We start from the raw sequence: 22481 nt of genomic DNA on the forward strand, positions 1-22481 counted from the left end.
CTGTGCGGAAGAGAACCACCCAGTCGTGAAACAGATACTGAAAGGCCACCGCGGCGAGGTAAATGGCCCGGAGCTCCAGCACGTTGATGTGGCAGCGACGGTCCTCTGTGGTCCACAGACCTTGAGTGTGTAGACCGTCTACATGAGCCCCCCAAGCGTACTCTGACGAGTCCGTGGTTAGGACCTTGTGGTGTGGAGGAGCGAGAAAGAGCAAACCCTTGGAAAGATTCGAAGAGTCGGTCCACCAACGGAGCGATCTTTGCAAGGAAGGAGTCACTGTCACATGGCGGTTGATCGGGTCCCGATCCCGACGCCATTGTGATGACAAAGTCCACTGTGGTAACCGCAGGTGAAGGCGAGCAAGCGGGGTAACGTGGACTGTGGAGGCTATATGGCCAAGGAGCGTCATCATCTGTCGTGCTGAGACCGAGGTCGATCTCGATACCTGTCGGCTCAGATTTACCAACGCCTCCCGCCGCTGAGGGGGGAGGAAGGAACGAAGACGGACCAGCACGGCCCCGATGAATTGTAAGGACTGAGAGGGGCACAGCTGGGATTTTGGAAAGTTTATCTCGAACCCCAGACACTGAAGCGAAGTAATAGTCTGTCGGGTCGCTGAGATAACCCCCTCCCTGGTCGGGGCTTTGATCAGTCAATCGTCCAGGTATGGGAATACTTGCAGACCCTGGGAGCGTAAGGCAGCCACGACCACTACGAGGCACTTCGTGAAGACTCGGGGGGGACGAGAACAGGCCGAAGGGGAGGACCCGGTATTGTAGGTGGAGGTCCCCCACCTGAAAGCGGAGGAATCTGCGACAAGCAGGGTGTACCGGAACATGGGTGTAGGCCTCCTTCAGATCGAGGGAGCAGAGCCAATCGCCCTCATCGATCAGGGGGTAAAGAATCGGAAGGGAAAGCATCCAAAACTTTTCCCTCGTCAGAAATTTGTTCAGGCGCCTCAAGTCCAGGATCGGGCGCAGGTCTCCCGTCTTTTTCGGTACCAGGAAGTATCGGGAGTAAAACCCTTGGCCCCTTTGATTTTGGGGAACCGGTTCCACCGCCCGCAGGCGAAGGAGGTCCTGTGCCTTGGAGAGGAGGAGGGACAGCTGCGCTCGATTGGGAGGACATGCACTCGGTGGGCTGTCGGGAGGAACCTACCGAAAGTTGAGCGAGTACCCTGATGAGATCATGCCAAGGACCCATGAGTCCGACGTTATGGCTTCCCAGCGAGGGTAGTAGGCTTGTGGGCGGCCCCCGATGGGAAGGAGACCAGGTGGAGGTGCGGAGGGGGCCCGCCCCCGTTCGCTCATCCCATCAAAAGGACGGAGACGGCTTCGCAGGCGCAGTGGCCTGTGATTTTGGTGGAGCCCTAGAGTGAGCCTGGGGGCGTCGTAGCGGCGGTCTGGAAAAGGCCGGAGTAGACTTCTGGGGGTAGCGGCGAGGCAATCCCCGGAAGGGGCGAGAGGCTTGCGGTTTAGGTTTTTGCCGGACAAGGGATGCGAAGGAACGTTCGTGTTCCGACAACCGTTTCGTAGCTGCCTCGATGGTGTCGTCAAACAGTTCCTTCCCGACGCAAGGGAGGTTAGCTAACCGATCTTGCAGGTTAGGGTCCATATCGACGAGCCCTAGCCACGCCAGTCGGCGCATGGCCACCGCGAAGGCTGCGACCCTGGAAGACAGTTCAAAGCCATCGTAAGCGGCATGGAACAAGTGCAGTCGGAGGATGGAAAAATCCTCGAGGAGGAGGCCAAACGCTGCCTGGCGAGGGGCAGGTAGGTCCCCCGAGAAGGAAGCCAGCAGCCCAATGAGGTGTTTCAGGTAGGAGGAAAAGGTGAAAGTGTACTTCAGGACCCTAGAGGCCATCATAGAGTTCTGATACAAACGGCGTCCGAATTTGTCTAGTGTCCAGCCTTCGCGTCCAGGAGGAACCGCCGCGGACACTCTAGAGGGGTGAGGTTTCTTCAGAGAAGACTCCACCAGTAAGGATTGGTGGGACAACTGTGGTTGCTCAAACCCCGGGCAAGGCACCGTTCGGTACTTAGACTCCATTTTAGATGGGACCGCCGTCACCATGTAGGGAGTCTCGAGGTTCCTTATGAGGGTCTGCTGGAGTACCGGGTACAGCGGTAGCCGGAGGGACTCTCGGGGCGGGGAAGGCATATCCAGCTCCGCCAAGTACTCCTTGGAGTACCTCGAGTCGGATTGTAAGTCCAAGTCAAGGGCACGTCCCATGTCCTGGACGAACCTCGTGAAGGAAGGTTGGTGCGATCCCGTGGCCCCTTGCGGGGACGGTGACCGAGACCTCCGTTCCGCCGAGAAGGAAGGGGAAGCCTCGCTCGGACCCTCGATCCGACGCCGGGGACGCGCTATGGAAACGCTCCCGGGTCGAGGACCTGCGTCGCCTCGAGGAGCCCCTCGGGGACGACGCTGGGGTACGGGGTACCGACCGATGTCGGGTCGGGGACCCCTCCCCGGACTACCTCGGCGAAAGCCTGGAGCCTCGGACCGGAACCCCGGTCCGAGGGGGAGTCAGTAGTAGCTGTGGGTTAGTGAGAGACAGCTCGGTAACCCGTAGCGGTCCCCCCGATCGGGTCGAGGGGAAGCGGCCTCGAACCGGAGGCGAACTCCGGGCCTTTGATTTTCATTTCGCCCCGCGGTGCTCCGCCGGGGACGCGCGCCTTGAGTGCCTTGGAGAGGAATCCGAGGAAGAAGAGAGGTGGCGAAAACAGCGTGCTTTGCCTCGAGGGGTCTCAAAGCGTTGCTCAGGCTGGTCCGGCGCACGCGAGGTCGAGGTCGGTTGAAGGTGAGCCATGGCAGCGGAGAGCTCCGTTGTGATCATTGCTCGGAGCATCTCCTGGAATACCGGCACGGACAGCATCGATGGCATGTCCGAGGCCGCGGTGCACTCCACCGGGGGCGATTTCGATTCAGAGCATTCCCGAGTGGTGGAGGCACGTCCCGAGGTCTTCGGGGGTTTCGCCGGGGCCGTGGGCAAGGAACTCCCCCCTTATCCCCGATGTTGGCTTCTTTGGAGGTATGGAACCTGAGGAAGAAAGAGGGGACTTACCCGGAGCTGAAGACTTCTGAGAGCTCGGGGTCTTCGAGGTCGAATCCCGAGGCGGGGCCAAGGTACCTGAGGTCGAGATCGAGGCCGGGGCCAATCTCGAGGCTGAGGTCGAGGGTTGATCGGCAGCAAATAGGTCCGCCATGCGGGCCTGTCGTCGACGGAGCGCCCGGTGTTGGAAGATTGCGCACCGGCCCGACGGAGGAGTGCGTGGTCTCCAGTTAGGATAAGCCAGCTAAGAAGCCAACCCGGGGAGGTGGGTGGGTCGTAAGAATATCTGCCTGCTGTCCCTGGATAACACCTGTTACGGTAAGTAACTGTGCTTTATCCCAGGACAAGCAGGCAGCATATTCTTAACGTATGGGTGACCTCTAAGCTAACAGAGAGGGAGGAGGGATGGTTGGCCATTAGGAAAATAAATTTTGTAACACAGATTGACCAAAGTGTCCATCCCGTCTGGAGAAGGCATCCAGACAGTAGTGAGTAGTGAATGTGTGAACTGAAGACCAAGTGGCCGCCTTGCAGATTTCCTCAATAGGAGTGGAACGGAGGAAAGCCACAGAAGCAGCCATAGCTCTGACCCTGTGGGCCGTGACAGGTCCTTCCAGTGACAGGCCGGCCCGAGCATAACAGAACGTAATACAGGCAGCAAGCCAATTGGACAGCGTTCGTTTAGATACAGGGTGACCCAGACGATTAGGATCGAAGGTCAGAAAAAGTTGAGGAGAGGAGCGGTGAGCCCTGGTACGGTCAAGGTAGTACGCCAGGGCACGCTTACAATCCAGCGTGTGAAGAGCCTGTTCCCCAGGATGAGAATGGGGTTTAGGGAAGAAAACAGGCAGCACGATGGACTGGTTGAGGTGAAAGGCTGAAACCACCTTAGGAAGGAATTTAGGATGGGTACGCAGAACCACCTTGTCATGGTGAAAAACAGTGAACGGTGGATCGGCGACCAGTGCATGTAGCTCACTAACCCTCCTGGCAGAGGTGATGGCAATGAGGAAAAGCACCTTCCATGTGAGAAGTTTGAGCGAGGTAGTAGCCAGAGGCTCAAAAGGAGGTTTCATGAGGGCTGACAAAACCACATTGAGGTCCCAGACGACTGGGGGAGGCTGAAGAGGTGGTTTGATATTGAAGAGGCCTCTCATGAACCGGGAAACCAGAGGATGAGCCGTGAGGGGTTTTCCAAGGATAGGCTCATGAAACGCAGTGATGGCACTGAGGTGGACTCTGATTGAGGTCGACTTGAGGCCAGCGTCGGAGAGAGAGAGCAAATAGTCCAGTACAGTTTCCACCGCCAGAGAGGTGGGATTGTGATGATGAAGAAGACACCAAGCGGAGAACCGGGTCCACTTCTGATGGTAACATTGGAGTGTGGAGGGTTTCCTGGAGGCATCCAAAATGCGACGGACTGGCTGAGACAGGTTTTCTGGAGAGGTCAGCCCGAGAGAAACCAAGCTGTCAGGTGGAGCGAAGACAGATTGGGATGTAGTAGAGACTGATGTTGCTGTGTAAGAAGAGTAGGAAACACAGGTAGAGGAATGGGATCCCTGGAACTGAGCTGAAGCAGGAGGGAGAACCAATGTTGTCTGGGCCACCGAGGGGCGATGAGAATCATGGTGGCCCTGTCCTTGCGGAGCTTGAACAGGGTCCGCAACATCAGAGGAAGTGGAGGGAAGGCATAGAGGAACCGATCCGTCCAGTCGAGTAGGAATGCATCCGGTGCCAGACGATGAGGAGAGTAGAGTCTGGAGCAGAACTGGGGCAGCTGATGGTTGTGAGGAGCTGCAAAGAGGTCCACCTGTGGAGTGCCCCATCGAGCAAAGATGGAGTGGAGAGTGGGAGGATCCAGGGTCCACTCGTGAGGTTGAAGGATGCGGCTGAGCTGGTCGGCCAGGGAGTTCTGTTCGCCCTGGATATAGACTGCTTTGAGAAAAAGATTGTGGGCTGTGGCCCAGGTCCAAATTCGGAGGGCCTCCTGACAAAGGAGACGAGATCCGGTGCCGCCTTGCTTGTTGATGTAGTACATGGCGACTTGGTTGTCCGTGCACAGGAGAAGAACCTGAGGATAGAGAAGGTGCTGGAAGGCCTTGAGAGCATAAAACATGGCTCTGAGTTCCAGGAAATTGATGTGATATTGACGCTCCTGAGGGGTCCAGAGTCCCTGGGTGCGTAGATCCCCTATGTGAGCTCCCCATGCATAGGGGGAGGCATCTGTGGTGATGATCATGGAATGAGGGGGCGGATGAAGAAGGAGGCCCCTGGAAAGATTTGAGGAGTTCAACCACCATTGAAGAGAGTGCTGAAGAGATGATGTCACAGAGATGGGATGAGAAAGAGGATCCCTGGTCTGCGACCATTGGTTGGCGAGGGTCCATTGCGGTATCCTCAAATGGAGTCGCGCCAGAGGAACCACATGGACTGTCGAGGCCATGTGACCCAGAAGAATCATCATCTGGCGAGCAGGGATGGATGGTTGGATGAGCACCTGTCGACAGAGGTGAAGCAGTGTCCGGTGCCGGTCGGCAGGAAGGAACGCTCTCATGGAGTTGGTATCGAGAAGTGCTCCGATGAACTGAAGGCGCTGCGTGGGAAGCAGATGCGACTTGGGATAATTGATCTCGAACCCCAAGAGATGGAGGAAAGAGATGGTGTGGTGAGTGGATTGCAGCACAAGTGGAGCGGTCGTTGCTTTCACCAACCAATCGTCCAAGTAGGGGAACACTTGAAGGTTGTGGGACCTGAGACAGGCCGCTACCACAATCAGGCACTTGGTGAACACCCTGGGCGAAGATGCGAGACCAAAGGGAAGCACTTTGTACTGATAGTGGTGATTGAGTATCTGGAATCGGAGGTAGCGACGTGAAGCCTGATGGATTGGGATGTGAGTGTAGGCCTCCTTGAGGTCCAGGGAACATAGCCAGTCGTGTTGAGACAGAAGAGGATAAAGTGTGGCAAGTGAGAGCATTCTGAACTTTTCCTTGACCAAACACTTGTTGAGGTTCCTGAGGTCGAGGATAGGACGAAGATCTCCTGTTTTCTTGGGTACCAAGAAGTAGCGGGAGTAAAATCCCTGACCTCTTTGGTCTGGTGGAACTTCTTCGATGGCATTGAGAAGGAGGAGGGATTGGACCTCCCTGAGGAGGAGAGGAGTTTGGGAGGAGTGAGAAGCAGACTCTACGGGAGGATGGTCTGGAGGAAGAGTCTGAAACCTTAGTGAGTATCCGTGACGGATGATGTTTAGAACCCACAGGTCTGATGTGATGGCCTCCCAGCGTCGTAGAAAGATGGTGAGGCGGCCCCCGATAGGTTGAGGCAGAGGCAGCGAGGGTTGGAGACTGGCTATGCCCTGGAGAAAAGAGTCAAAAGGGCTGAGGAGGCTTAGTTTGAGGGAGAGGCTTAGCTGTCTGGTGAGATTGCGAGCGAGCCTGAGAGTGTTGTTGCTGTTGTTGGCGAGGCCGACGAGATTGCTGTTGAGGAGGATTCAGCGGCCTAGCAGAAAAGCGACGTTGGTAAGAAGACTGAGGTCTGTATGGTCGTGTCGGCGGAGTCTTCTTTTTAGGCTTAATGAGGGTGTCCCATCTGGTCTCGTGAGCCGAAAGTTTTTGTGTGGTGGTATCTAGAGACTCCCCAAAAAGTTCATCACCAAGACAGGGCGCGTTGGCAAGGCGGTCTTGGTGGTTGACATCCAGGTCAGATACTCTCAGCCAGGCAAGGCGTCGCATAGCAATTGCCAGAGCAGAGGCACGGGAGGAGAGCTCGAAGGAGTCATAGATTGAGCGTACCATGAACTTCCTGAGCTGAAGGAGGGTGGAAATTTGTTGTTGAAACAAAGGGACCTTGCGTTCAGGGATGTACTTTTGCAGAGCAGAAAGTTGTTGTACCAGATATTTCATATAAAAAGAAAAATGAAATGAATAATTGTTGGCTCTGCTAGCCAGCATGGCATTCTGGTATAGGCGCTTTCCAAATTTATCCATTGTTTTACCCTCTCTGCCAGGAGGGGTGGAGGCATAGACACTGGAACCATGAGATTTCTTGAGAGTGGATTCTACTAGGAGGCTCTCATGTGGCAACTGGGGTTTATCAAATCCCGGGATAGGGATGACCCTGTATAAACTGTCCAGTTTCTTAGGGGCACCTGGAACAGTAAGGGGGTTCTCCAAGTTTTTATAAAACGTCTCCCGCAGAATATCATGGACGGGGAGTTTGAGAAATTCCTTGGGAGGTTGGTCGAAGTCCAAGGCTTCTAAAAAGGCCTGGGACTTCTTAGAGTCGGACTCGAGTGGGATGGAAAGAGCCCCAGACATCTCCCGAAGGAATTTTGTAAATGAGGACTGCTCGGGCTTGGAGGTGGATTCAGCCATGGAGGGTTCCTCATCAGTGGAAGAGGCATCCTCCTCGGTACCGAGGGGGGATTGCTCCCATAAGTCAGGGTCCCTGATGGCCGGCTCAGCATGGCGGGTTTTAGAAAGGGACTTGCCAGATCTCATGGATACGGTGCCGGGGGATGAAGACCGGTGCCGATCTCTGTCCCGGGAGGAGTGGTGTCGATCCCGGTCCCGAGACGATCGATGTCGATCTTGGGTTCGGGATGGGTCCTCCGCCGTGCAGGTCTGTAATGTAGGCTGTGCCGATAAGACCGGCATCGAAGTATTCATCGGTACCGAGGGGGTGGCCACTGGCGTAGTGGTGCGAGGCTCGGGCCGGACCGGTACCGGAAGGAGCGGTGCCAGCAGGGTTGGGAGCAGTTCCTGAAGCTGGTGCTCGAGTTGCTCCTGTAATTTAGTTTGGAGGATGGCCGAGATACGGTCCTCCAATGGGGGCACCGGTACCGTTTTACTTTTCTTCGGTACCATAGGTGCCGCTCTACGCTCCGGTGATGAGGAGGCCGATGAAGAGGCACTCACCGTTATCGGAGCGGAGCGCTTACGGGACTTGCGGGACGTCGGAAGGACCGGTGTCACCGCCGTGGCTGGAGGGCGCTCAAGGGAAGTGGAAGGCTTCTTAGCTGGCTTACCTGGCGCCATCGACCCCGCAGAAGGATCAGGTGGTGTCGATGTTGACGGTGCCGATTTCGGCGGTGCCGTCGACGTCGGGGTCGGATCCATAGCAGAACCGGTGCCGAAGAGGAGATTCTGCTGAATTTGTCTATTTTTAAGTGTGCGTTTTTGAAGAGTCGCGCAGCGGGTGCAGGTGTCAGCCCGATGTTCCGGACCCAAGCACTGTAAGCACCAGTTGTGTGGGTCCGAAAGGGAAATCGGGCGTGCACACCGCTGGCACTTCTTAAAACCCGGCTGAGGGGGCATGAAGGGGAATACGGCCTCAGCGAAATCAAAGTCGGAGGCTTGTATGATGGCAACAGGCCCCGCCGGGGCCTGTTGAAAAATAAAGGAAAAAATAAAGTTGTTTTTTTTTTTTTTTTTTTTGTAAATTAGACAGAAAGGAAAAACCCGAAGGAAAAAAGCAGAAAAAATCAAAATAACGCGAGCGGGAAGGCAAAAAAGGAGTGTTCAACAGCCGTTGAATACCACATGCGTCTTCTTCGCTCCGCGGAAACGAAGAAACTGGAGACCACGCACTCCTCCGTCGGGCGGGAAGGCACTCGCGCATGCGCGGTGCGGCCAACTAGAACTTTCTAGTTAAAAAGGTCCGTACCGGGGCTCCGTCGGTGACGTCACCCATACGTTAAGAATATGCTGCCTGCTTGTCCTGGGATAAATATTGTTACAGTATTCAATAAATACAGTTAATACATACAGTACTGTATCGTTATTCCACCAACATTGTGAATATTTACTGTATAGTATTTAGTTGTAGTCCTTTCCATAAACCGCAAAAATGAATTTTATGTTATTCGCTGTTTTAATAACAAAACCGCTATCTTTTACAAAAAACGCGATTAACATACAATTCATATTCGCGGTTTTCCATATTCGCAGCTATACTTGGAATGTATCCCCTGCGAATACGGAGGGAGAAGTATACATTCTTGTTTTATATTAATGTTCACTTATTCCTCCATATTCGCGGTAAATGAGGGCAGAACATAGCCATGAATATGGAAAAACTGAATGTTATTCACAGTTTTTTGTAAAAGCCAGCATTTTTACTATTGAAACCGCAAATAACTTTTCAACTGTTTTAGGGCTTATAGCAGGCAAGCAGCGATTCCCAGTGATTTTCAGGGTAATAGCAATTTTCTCTATGAATGCTGGGAAGCAGCATTTTTCTCTGTGCACTGGGAAGCAGCGACTTTGAGGGTGAAAGATTTGAAGCAGCGGTTTTGTGGGAGAAAGCATGGAAGCAGCGATTTTCAGAGTGATTGTTGGTAAGCGCTAATCTTTATCGGTACAGTAAAATAAAAGGAACTTTATTCATGATGTAATTTGTGGAGGGGGTGGAGTCAGCATGTGAAAAATCGCGACTAAGTGAAACCGCGAGTGCAAAAACCGCGAATACGGCGGGAGAAGTGTACTATACTTACATTATTGTAAACCGAGTCAAGCACCTTTTGGTTGAAGACCCGATCTATAAAATTAAGATTTAGTTTAATTTACTGAAGTGGGTACATGTGAGCACAGGCCTACCGAACCATGTCCAGGGAAGCCGCATTCAAACCCAAGACCTGGAGAAAATCCTGCACCCGGACACTGGGAAGCCATCAGAAGGCAAATCTGCGATTGCAACTTGACAACTTGGGCCTACAGCAGGAAGACCTTCCCCCAAGCTGGTGTCAAAGAGAACCTCAAGGTACTCCAGGCACTGAGATGGGCCAACCGGCTCTTAGACAGGCTGACTACCCATTCCAGCAACTGCAGGAACTCCACAACCTGAGCCGTAATTCAGGAGTTCTCCTGAAAGGACTGTGCTTGGATCAACCAGTTGTCCAGATAGGGGTGAACCAGAATGCCCTCTGGGTAAGGGCCACCGCCACAACCACAATAGTCTTTGTGAATGTCTGCAGAGCCGTGGCCAGACTAAAAGGAAGCACACACAGAACTAATAGTGCCATCGAAAGATCACAAAGCAAATGAACCGCTGATAGGAGGCGCGAATCGGAATATGCAAGAAGGCCTCTGTCAGATTGAGAGGGTTCAAGAATTCCCCTGGCTGAACTGCAGAATGACAGATCTCAGGGTCTCCTTGCGAAAAGACTGAGCTCGGAGAGCCCTGTTGTCCCCCTTCAGATCTAAGATGGGCCGAAAGGTCCCCTCATTCTTGGGCACCACAAAGAAATTCCGTAATCAGGTGCCCACTTGCACCAGGGGAGGCACCGGCAAGGACGGGTCCCACGAAAAGACTGCATGTGCTAAAAGAAATGGCCCCTGGGAGACCTGAAGGCAGGAAAGGAAGCCACCCATCGACCAGGGCGGTATCTGCAAAAATCATACAAACGCCCCCGAGCTATACCACCCTGTGCAGGCAGGCAGAGTCTTCAGGAAGACAGGGCATCTTAGAGTATGTTATAATCTGAACTTGTCCAAATCTTCGCCAAACAAGGAAGACCCCCAAAAGGAAATTGTGAGCTTAGCCTTAGATGCTGCATCTGCCGACCAAGTCTGGAGCCACATGGCATCCAATAGATAAGAAACACCCATCTTAATCTTGGCTACTTCCTGTTCCACCAAGAACCAGTCATCAGACCTCCGGTCAAGGATACACTCGGCCCACTGAAAACAAACCCGAACCACCAGACCGCCACACATCGCCGCCTGGACTGCAAGGGCAGTGATCAAAATTTTGCTTAAGAAGAGACTCTAACCTACGCTCCTCAGTGTCCCTCAAATCCAAGCCACCCTCTACCGGCACTGTATGCTGCTTTGCAATGGATGAAACCACCGCGTCCACAATCAGCAACTTCAAGGTATCCCTATCCCCCTCTGGGATGGGATGCAGACAAGCCATAGAGCGCACAAAATGAAAAGGCGACTCAGGCATCTTCCACTGCACCAGCACAATATCCCGAATATCCTGATGCATAGGTAAAGAGCAGGAGGCTGAGTGGATCCCCGAAACAGGGGGTCCACTACACGTGGGGGCTCATTTGCATCCTCCTTAAAGTGCAACATCGAGGAAACCTAAATAAGCTTCTGGAACTCTTCCTGCTGAAAAATGCATACCATAGATGCATCTTCGCCAGCTGGCAGTACCGAGAAACCTCCACCACCAGCAGCATCCATCCCACGAGAGGATCCTGGAGGTCTACGGGTCCAAGTCCTCATCCAGTGAAAACTGCTCCCTGTACAAAATATCGACCCAAGAGATCCTCGGCCGCTTGGATGAAAGGGGGGGGGGGGGGGACAGGTTTGAAACGAAAGATAAGCCTTACACAAGGCTAAAACAAAATCAGGGGGAAAAACCCCTGGTGGCCCAATAGGGCTCACTGCCAAAGCAGTAGACCCAGCAAAAACCTGCCCCTATCTCTCCAATAGGAAGGTCACCTCAGGCTGCAGACAAAATGGAGAAGCTTCCCACCAAAATTGGAGCAAAACCCACCGAGAAATTCCCCCAAGGACTGTAGCGGCTGAGAGGCCTGAAAAGCCCTAGCCACTAAAGCAGGCGGCAGCGGTAAGGGTGTGTCAAGCAACATCGGCAGTAAGGGAAACCTTATTTCCCTGACCTTCATCAGCTGAGGGAATCCCTTTGTGGGCAGCAAGGGAAACCCAGGCTTCCCCATTGTCAGCTGCTGGTGTGAGGTAGAGGTCTGCACGGGAACGGGGATCGTGGGAATCCCGCGGGTCCCGCAGAAATCCCCCCTAACTCACGGGACTCCCATGGGGACCCCCTCTGGCCAACAGGACTCCCATGGGGATGGAAGGCTTTGGAAGCAGGGTTCATCCATACAATATAATGGACATGTCAGTCTTAGTAAAAGAGGGGGTATATAAGTTAATTACTTGAACAGAAAACAAAAAAAGGGTTCCAAGAGATTCCACAAGGAAAACAGCAGTGCAAACACAAAAGAAACTGTGGAATTAATGATTCTGTCAGAAGTAATTGCTGCTTTTTATGGGGACGGGCGGGGATGGAGCTAATTCCTTGCGGAGATGGGTGGGGACGGAGAGGATCCTGGCAGGGACGGGCGGGATTTCTGTCCCTGCGCAACTCTCTAATGTGAGGCACTTGCAAAGGGGATCTCTGGACAGTCACATGAAGCCAACAAGGATTCTCCTTCATGGCAGGCAGCACACCACTAGCACAGGCCACATCGACCTCGTGTCTGGAGCACAATCAGCACTTTTCTCTTTAAAAGTGCTCATTGCGAAATACACGACCTAGCTAAAAGCTGGTTAATGCAAAACATAAGTACAAAGAATAGAGGGGCTCCCTTCAGACCGGCATTGCCTCAGGATTTTTTTTTCCAGAACAGACTCCACTGGCTCTCTAAGCCATATGCCTTGCCAGTATCGGTGGCAAGGCTTACAACTGAGACACCTCAAATAATTTTAGGGAGGTGGAGGAAATGGTAGGCGGGACTTAATCCCTTCGAGTGACAACCCAAAGAGGTTCCCCCAAGCTCAGTCTGGCACCAAACGGGGATAAGAAGACCACTACACAATTTCCAACACCTCTACACTAACCAAGGGAAGATTGCAACAGCTTACCACACCTGCTAGAGATTGAGAACAGACTGGTTATGTTAGAGGCAAGTACAGCAACTTGTACTACCAACGAAAAATTTGTCTCAGTCTCTATCTGCTGGTCATGGTGAGCTTTTACCCATAAGTGAACTATGCCGGTCTGGAGAGGCGCTAAAGAAATGAAAATTTGATAGCGATAAATATCTCGGGCACAAAATACGTGTCTAATTTAAAGCATTATTGGAAAGGCAAACATTTGTTCTTTATCTTCATTCTGTATTCCAGGAAAAAGAAAATCACTTACTTTTCCATGTTTACTGAAAAGGTTCTTCAAATCAGTAGCTCTGGTAGTAGAAGAAAGTCCACTAACCCACAGATTCCTACTAGTATGACCTAAGTGATAAAGGTACAAAGAAAAAATTAATTTTTTTGTTTTGCCTCTTTTGGTGGGGGGTGTTAACAGAAAAAAGGTACTATATCTGAAAACTAAGAAAAATATAAATCTCCCAAAATGCTTAACTGCTGATCATCAAATGCCAACAATTTTGCTATATTTGTTTTTATTTCTTATATGTTTAAAGAAACTTGATATACTGTCTACCTTTAAGTACTAGAGAATAAAAATTCCATTATAGACAAGACTGCCAGAAAGCTTAGAAGGTGTCAAGCAGTGTATATTCAGGGCTCAATCTGAGTTTGTACCCAAGGCAATGGAGAGTTAGGTAACTTATCCAAGATCACAAGGAGACAGTACATATGGGGCATAAACTACATACAATAGCAGTTACATTAGATGATAATTTTGGTCTTCATCTGCTGTTCACAACATTCTTATGTATAACCCTCAGTGTTCTCCCTGGGGCCTTTTAGCCGGGTAATTTAGATGACCGCCCAACTAAATTCTGCTGCTACTTAACATTAAAATAAAAAAAACCCAGCTTGGAGATCTCACGCCTCAGCCCGTAGCGAACTTAAGCTCCGGGGCTCTAATGTGTGCGTGCCGGCTTCCCTTGTCTTCCCTCCAAAACCGGAAGTTATGTCCGGGGAGGGGGGGGGGGAGAGAGAAGGGAAGCCGGCACGCACATGTTAGAGCCCCGGAGCATAAGTTCGCTATGGGCCAAGACGGGCGACAGGTCAGTGAAGCTTACCATTTGCTCTTCTTGCTGCTGGGTCCTGCCTACTTTCAGTTTCCGAGAAGGCAGGACCCGGCAGCATTTCTCCAAATCGATCGTGATCTTGGACCGATCAGCCTTCCTCTCCCCGACGTCAATTCTGCCGTCTGAGAGGAAGTTCTGGGACGGAACCTTCCTCTGACAGCAGAATTGAAATCAGGGAGAGGAATGCTAGTCGGCCCGAAGCAGGGAGAGCTTGGGGGGGCGGCAGCGGCTTTGGGGGCCTGTTATCCGATGGCAGCAGCTTGGGGGAGGGAAGGGAGAGAGAAAGAAAAAAAAGAGGACAGGCAGGGAGACAGAAGGAAAGAAGAGAAACAGAAAAAAAGAAAGCGGGCATGAAGAGAGAAAGAAAGAAAGGGCAAGGAGAGAGGAAGAAAAAGTGTGTGGGGGGGAACGAGGTCAGGAGGAGAGGAAGCATACAGGCTGAAAGAAGGGAAGGAAGATTGGATGCACAGTCAGAAGAAAGTGCAACCAGAGACTCATGAAATCACCAGACAACAAGGTAAGAAAAATGATTTTATTTTTAGTTTAGTGATCAAAATGTGTCGAATTTATATCTGCTGTCTATATTTTACACTATGGTCCCCTTTTACTAAACCGCAATAGCGGTTTTTAGCGCAGGGAGCCTATGAGCGTTGAGAGCAGCGCTGGACATTTAGCGCAGCTCCCTGAGCTAAAAACTGCTATCGTGGTTTAGTAAAAAGGGAGGGGGGTATTTGTCTATTTTTGTATAGTTGTTACTGAGGTGACAGTGCAGTCATCTGCTTTGACCTCTTTGAAAAAACCCTGGAATAGGAATGATAATTAACATTTTCTCTGCGTACAGTGTGTTGTGGTTTTTTTAAAATTTTATTGTTGGTAGATAATTTTGAATTGGTCATTTTAAAAATAGCTTGCAAGCCCAAAAAGTGTGGGCACCCCTGCTCTAGAACATCGCTCCTTAGTTTTATCAAGTGGTGCAGTGAGGGGCCAGCACTTTACTTCTTATCACCTCATTCTTTCTTTTTTTCTCCTCATGTACAGCACAGTTCTTTATTCTAAGCAGCTCTGGCACTAACAGTACTACGGGTGCCTTATGCTACTTTCACTACCACTTGCAGTCAGGTTCGGCATTTTATCATGGTTTTGGTTTTTTATTTAGTTTCTCACCAGCATTTTCATTTATTTATTAAAACAGCATTTTTTAACAGCCCGATGCCCCTCCCCTATCAGTGTGCAATCAATCCACTGCCGACACTTTTTTTGCGCCTCTTTTAACCGATCAAATATCATAGCCCCACTGTTGCGTGTTCACATTTATTCTGCGTACGAGTTTATCTCATCAGTGTAGAGACCTTTTTGGTAAGTCCATTTTACTCTCCCTTTTTTACTTTCCTGAGTGCTGTGGTTTTATTCTTTGGTTTTAATAGAAGCTCATTTGTACAATAATTTAGATCTTTCCCTGGTTCACTTTTCATCTACCCGGTCGGCTTGTCTTTGAGCTACTATCGGCTTATGTTTTCAAGATACACTGTGTATTATCAGCTGTTCATTCCCCATACATTTACTTTGCCCTGTTTAGGTCTATGTAGTCTAGGCATACTGTTTGTAACCAGCCATCATTTTAAGTATGTATATGCCCTATTTTAGGGGGGGGGGGTTAAGTTCTTTTAGCATGTTATTTCATTAATTCTGAATTCGGCATTACAATACGTTGTTCTTGGTTTTTAGCTTACACATTATTTATTCTTTTCTATGACATGTTCGCATCGCAATTTTACTCAGAAGTATAAATAGGTTTCCATATTTCCATTCAAATTTCATCACGGTACTCTGGTTTTGGCTCCTGTATTTGTCACTTCCGTCCACCAGGTCTGGCTATCCGTTACCGTCTTATATTTTAAAGACTCACTCGTTATAATTAGCGGTGATCCACATGTCTCTTCGTAATGGATATGTCCGATTTTAGCATTTGGATCTTAATACTATGGGTTTGGTCTTTTCTGATTTCCTTTCTATAGTCTGCTTTTCGTCTGAAGTCTTTTGAGTTTAGAATTACATTTTATGACACATTTTTGTGGTTATAATTGCATGACATGCGTAAATCGGTCAAGTTATCCATTCTTTTTATTTTTTTGTCCCCTCATACAGTGGCAGACCGCCCCGGGTGCCAGCCCTAGGGGGGGTACACAGCCGGCTGGATCCAGAACCTTCCAAGCTGCTCTAAATGGCACCTGCACCTCAGCAAGGCTGCTGTACTTATTCCAAAGCAGAGTCGGCAGCCGCACTGAAGTGCAGGAAGGTCCCACGATGACTGCATTTGCCGCCTCTGCCTCTAGATGATGTAAGTGACGTTGGATGGGGTGGGCCGGCAGCTGCAATCATTGCGGAACCTTGCCGCAACTCCCTGCGTCTGCCGGTCCACCCCCTCCAACGTCACTTACATCTTCCAGAGGCAGAGGCAACAGAAGCAGTCATCATGGGACCTTGCTGGTTCGGAGGGAGAGAGGAGCATAGAAGGATGGTGGAGGGAGAAAAAGGAGGTCAGGTGGTATGGAAGGGTGGTGGAGGGAGAGAAAGGGGCAGATGGAATTGGTGTGCAGGGAAAGGAGAGACATAAGGGGGGAAGGATACTGGATGGAAATGGGTTAGAGGGAAAGAAAGGGGGCAGATGCTGATGGAAGTGGGGGGAAGGGAGAGGAGAGAGTGAAATGCCAGACCATGGGGGTGTGGGAGAGGGAAGGGAAGAAGAGGAGAGAGATGCCAGACCATTGGAGGAGGGAAGGGAAGAAGATGGATGCCAGAATAATAGGGGTGAAGGGAGAGAAGATGCCATATAGAAAGGGCAGAGAGAGGGTAGTGGATGAAAAGGAAGAGAGTGACAAGACTATGAGGAAAGCAGAAACCAGAGAAGACAATGTAGAAAAAAATTATATTTATTTATTTTTTTGCTTTAGCGTAGATGCATTGCTGTTTCTGTGGTGTTGCATTGTATGCAGAGTCCATCTTCTTGGTGATTCAATTTAACCTTTGTCTACGTTTTTCTATTTTATCCCCCCTTTTACAAAACTGTAGAGTGTTGTTTTTAACACCGGCCATGCTGGTAATTGCTCAGAATTCTATGAGAATCTGAGCTGTTACCACCATGGCTAAAAACCACATTACAGTTTTCTAAAAGGGAGAGGGGTTAGTTTGTGATTACATATTCCATACTAGGCGAAGATGTTTTCTGTGTTGTGTGTGTTCGAAAGACATGGTTTTCAGTTAGGATTGACTGTGTAGGATTGATCTGTACTAGTCTGGCTTGTTTAGTTTTACAATGGGTGTATTGATGTACTGCTCACTGCAATATGTAAGATACTGCCTTTTCCTAGGTACACTCTTGTGCGATGTGTGGATTGTTACTAAAAATCATGTTTTTCATACAGATGGGGGGGTGTTAAAAAAATGATGGTCCTCGGGTGTCACATATGCTAGGTACGCCACTGCCTTCATAGTTTATATCTAATCCACAAGCCTGCTTTAAGGACCTACAGGGTATGTATCCCTCCGATTCATGACAATTTCTCTTCTCATGTTATCTTATCCATTCTTTTTATTATACAACTGCCCAGAAAAGCATCATTCATTGACGTGATTGGACCTTGAAAACTAACGGCAACAGTGTTCTCCCCAGAAATTTTTTCCAGCCATGAAAAACATTTGCTGCATTTAGTGTGCCACAAAAAACATTTGCTCCGTTTAGTGTGCCAGAGTTTAAAAAGTTTGAGAGACGCTGCTCTATACCATTTGAAAGAGGGCAAATATCTAATTATTCACATCTAGAATTGGATACTTCTTAAATTTAATAAAAATATAAGCTGCGATAGCTGTTTTACCGCGCGCTTAATTCGTGCAGAATTGCCGCACGCGCTAAAAACGCTATTGCGGCTTAATAAAGGAGCGCTGACGTCGAAGAGAGGGCTTAAGCAAAGCCCTCCCTCCCTCCCTCCGACGTCAGCGCTAACATCGGGAAGACTTCTGGTCGGCTGTGTGCAGCAGCAGGGCAGGTAGGGAAAAGAAGACAAGCCTCGCGGCTCGAGCTCCATTTTGCTTGCAGATGAGGGCTGGGAGGCGGAACACAAAAGGGGGGAGGGAGTGCGTTTTTGGACACAAGGCATGAACTTCGGAAAGATGCTGAGGTGGGGGAGGGAGTGCGTTTTTGGACACAAGGCATGAACTTGGGAAAGAGGATGAAAGAAGGGAGGGAAAGAGATGTTGAGGTGGGGGAGGGAATGCGTTTTTGGACACAGAAGACATGGACTTGGGAGAGGAAGGGAGGGAAAGATGGTTGTGTACACAGGAATGGAAGAAAGGAAAATTTTTGGTCATAGGGAGGGAGTGAGGTACAGATGAAAGGGAGAAATATTGTAGTGGAAAGGGAACAGTGGGACAGATTGAAATGGATGCAAGAGGGAGGAATGTTGGACATAGTGGTGAAGGGAATGGAGGGAGAGATGTGGCATGGTGCTGGAGAGGGGCGATAGAAGGAGAAATGTTGGGCATGGGGATGGTGGGCAGGCACGAAAGATGAGAAAGGGATAAATGCTGGACCATGGTAGGAGGAACCAATTGACAGCAACAGAAGAATTTACAGAAGATGGGAAAGCGGAAAAAAGAAACTGGGACCAACAAAGGTAAAACACGGAATTTATTGACTAAAATGTTAGCTTTGGGAAATGTATATAGCAGATGTCTTTGTATTGTGCTCAAAAGAAAAGGAAATGCATTTCTGGTTTTATTTCTACAGTGCTGAAGTACTTGCTGACCCTTGCTGTGACTGGTGGGGATCCCCAAGCACCACAAGCAAAGGACCTCCTCTAGAGACGGCCAGAACTCCTCTCCACTAACCACAGCAGTCGCTGGCAACATCCATGAGCCACTGAGGTGCCAGCATCTGTGACTCAGGGACGCTACTGCTGCCTGCCAAGCTTGGCAAAAGGGACCCCCGGCCAACTGCAAATGAAGTCATCAGCTGAGTATTTATATTTTATATTTACATTAGAGGCTCTGGTAGAAACCCGTTTACAAAGTATGTATTCTTCCCAGTTAATATTTCTAAATTAATAAAGTCTCTTTGCTTATTTGTAAATGGGTCTTTACCACAGCCTTTAATTCAGTAGCATAATTAAATGAAATAACTATTTCTGAAGTTTATAGGGACGGGCGGGATTTTGGCCGGGACCGGTGGGATTTCTGTCCCCACGCAACTCTCTAGTACCAAAGCAGTACCAATTCAGGGTGAGACCCCCAAGTGCCGACTCCAGAACACGTTCAACACGGTAGTATCTTACAAAGGAATGCAGAGAAGACCAAACTGCAGCCTTGCAAATATCTACTGGAGGCACTAGAGAAAACTCAGCACAAGAAGCTGCCTGACCCCTAGTGGAATGAGCCTTGAGAAATTCTGGAACAGACTTTTTCTTCAGAAGGTAAGTGGAAGCAATAGTCTCCTTGATCCAGCAAGCAATAGTAGCCTAAGAAACGCCATCCCCCTGAAGAGGACCTACTAGGAGTTCAAAGAGATCTGATTTCCAGATCTCCTGGGTCCTCTGCACATAAAGTGAAAGACCTGACTGACATCCAACTTGCGCAAATGTCTACTCGGAAGAGCCCTCCTGGCTACCCAGCATTGGGAAGACCACTGCATGATTGACATGAGAAGGAGAAATTACCTTTTGCAGAAAGGAAGGAGCAGGCCTCAAGGACAACCCGCTCCCTAGAAAACTCCAAGAAGGGAGTCCTAGAAGAGAAAGCCTGCAGCTAAGAAACATGGCTAGCTGAAGTAATGGCCACCAAGAAGACCGCTTTAAGAGTAAGATCTTTTAAAGAACAGACACCCAACAGTTCAAAAGGTGGGCGCACTAGGACAGATAGAACCAGATTCAGATCCCAAAATGGAACGCCTAAGCAATTTGGCTGCCTGCAAGAAGCAAATCACATCAGGAATGACAGTCAAACGCTGACCTTTCAACAACCCACGAAAGGCTGACAAGGCCACAAGCTGAACCTGGAGAGCAGACCAAGCCAGTCCCTTATCCAGGCCATCCTGCAAGAACTCTAAGATGCTAGGCAGAGAAGCGTGAAAAGACCACTCCACGCACATCACACCACTCCTCAAATAGAGGCTAAATCCCCATACAAGCCAGACAGGTGGAAAGCCTCCTGGACCTCAGGAAAGTTGAAGTCACTTTATCCGAACTCCCCTTCTTACTTAGGCGACCCCTTTCAAGAGCCAAGCCATAAAAGGGACTCGGATCGAACATTGGAATGGGACCCCGAGTTAGGTCGTCCAAGAGAGGAAGAGGATCCGCCACCAGATACTTCACCAGATCCGCATACCATGGTCATCGAGGCCAATCCAGAGCCACAAGAACCACCAGGCCCAGATGGCGAATTATGCCGAAAAGAACTCTGCCCACCAATGGCCATGGAGGGAACACATACAACAGCCCCTCTGTTGGCCACGGTTTAACCAGAACATCCATTGTTTTGCCAGCCTTGTGAGCAGTTACATTGTCTCCATAGCTTCCTTCTCCTTTTTTCTTTCAATGCCTCCTTTAATCAACATAGGAAGTTACAATAGTATTCTGCATTAACTGTTTGGCTCCTTGGAAGATAGGCAACACCTTTCTCATCCCAAAATCCTGTGCCCGAGAACACCAGGATGCCATAAGCAGGCAAATCTGAGATTACAATTTGCTTACCCAGGCCTCCAGAAGGAAGACCTTCCCCAAGGAGGTGTCGATCAGCACGCCTAGATACTTCAGGCATTGAGAGGTAGACAGCTGGCTCTTGGCAAGGTTGACCACCCATCCCAGCGACTGCAAAAACAAACAAACAAACAAAAAAAACCTTCCACCACCCGAGTTATGACCCAGGTACTCTCCTGTAACAACTTCGCTCGAATCAACCAGTCGTCCAGGTAGGGATGAACTAGAATGCTCTCTTTGTGCAACGCCGCCACGACTTGTCAGATCTAGAGAGTTCAGACACTCCCCCGGCTGAACCACCACAATCACAGACTGCAGAGTTTCAATGTAGAAGGAAGGCATGTAAAGAGCCCTGTTGTAGAGGTCTGCATGGAAACGGGGGGATTCCCACTAGGTCAACGGGACTCCCACCGGGATGAAACTGGGGTTCCTATCCCAACTCGAGGTCTACCTTATTTCTAGTCTGGTGCTGCACTGAGCTCCGAGTCAGACGAATCAGCAGCATGTCACGTAGGTATGGAGCTCATCACGTAGGCAGTAAGCTAAGCACAGGCACTTATTGGTTCAGCTGCAGTACAACGGACCAATCACAAATGACCTCAGTGTTCTAAGGTCATTTGTGATTGGCCCATTGTGCTGCAGCTGAACCAATGTGTGCCTGTGTTGAGCTTACTGCCTACGTGATGAGCTCCAGAGGAGGGAGAGCTGGCGGCTGAATTGCTACTTCTGGAGAGCTGCAGTGCTTCAGTTTTTGTTGCCTTTGTGCAGCTGTCTGAGCGATGAGCGGGATGGCTCTCTGACTCTCAGCTGCATAAATTAGTTACTTGTAAGCCAGAGTACCAAATCTAGCCCATCTAGTGAGCACAATCTGACTTCTTGATCGACATGGAAAGCTGAAACAACCTTCGGAAAGAAAGAACACGTGTGCAGAGAATCCAGTCTCTGAACTTGAGGGAAGGCAAGAAAGCCTGTAGTTACGAGATTTGCCGAGGTAATAGCCACAAGAAAAACCATCTTGAATATCATATTAAAGAACATAACAACATAAGGATGCTTCGTTCAGTGGCTCATATGGAGCCCGAGTACTAGCAAAAACCACGTTAAGGTTCAAAGAAGGAGCATGTGTTTTACCAAGGGCCTAAGCCGCAGCACCCTCTTTAGGAATCCGGCTATTTTCAGATGAGACAGCAATGAAGCTTTATGCTCTCAAGTCTTGAAACAAGAGAGTCCCACCAATTGGACTCTTGAGGGACACCCCAGTAAGTCCCTTGTCAAGGCCAGCAAGGAGGAAGCCTAACACCAGAGATCAGAGCAGAGAAGAGCACCGCCTTCTCTTTAATGCACCAGTGTTGGAAAGGTTCCAATGCCTTAGAACAGGGGTGTCCAACCTTTTGGCTTCCCTGGGCCACATTGGCCAAAAAAATTTTTCTGGGGCCACACAAACACTAACTGATGAGCCAAAAAAGGTTGAGCAGGTCCCAAATTTCCAAATCACTAATATAGAAGATATAAGTATCTAATAATAATAATGGATGAGCCGGTCGTGAGGACTTTCTGATGGGGGGGTGTTTGAAACAGCAAACCTCTGGATAGATTGGAGGATAGCATCCACCAGCGAAGAGACTGTTGCAGAGCAGGGGTGACCCGGATGTGTCGAGATAGAAGGTCTGATATCTGCCTCCACTGAGATGCCAGGGTCCACTGGGGAATCCTGAGGTGAAGTCTGGCAAAAGGAGTCACGTGAACTGTAGAGGCCATGTGGCCCAGGAGAACCATCATGTGTCTCGCCGAGATGGACAGGCAAGAGGACACCAAGTGGCAAAGATGGAGGAGAGCTTCCCGACGTTGGGGATGGAGGAACGCTCTGAGTTGGGTAGTATCCAGAACAGCTCCGATGAAGGGAAGAGTCTGGGAAGGTTGTAGATGGGAT

The 22481-nt window shown here is 50.0% G+C and overlaps 1 protein-coding gene across 4 annotated transcripts in view; it reads right to left on the minus strand.

Annotated features, from left to right (window-relative positions):
* Window positions 1-22481, minus strand: part of LOC117365648 (scaffold attachment factor B2-like) — a 265886-nt gene that overhangs the window by 194892 nt on the left and 48513 nt on the right. For all 4 annotated transcript variants that reach the window (XM_033956261.1, XM_033956262.1, XM_033956259.1 and 1 more), the window contains exon 8: window positions 12953-13041. In XM_033956261.1, coding sequence (XP_033812152.1) covers window positions 12953-13041 — 89 coding nt within the window. The remainder of the gene's footprint in view (window positions 1-12952; window positions 13042-22481) is intronic.

Source organism: Geotrypetes seraphini, chromosome 8 (assembly GCF_902459505.1).
Source record: "Geotrypetes seraphini chromosome 8, aGeoSer1.1, whole genome shotgun sequence".
NCBI lineage: Eukaryota > Metazoa > Chordata > Amphibia > Gymnophiona > Dermophiidae > Geotrypetes > Geotrypetes seraphini.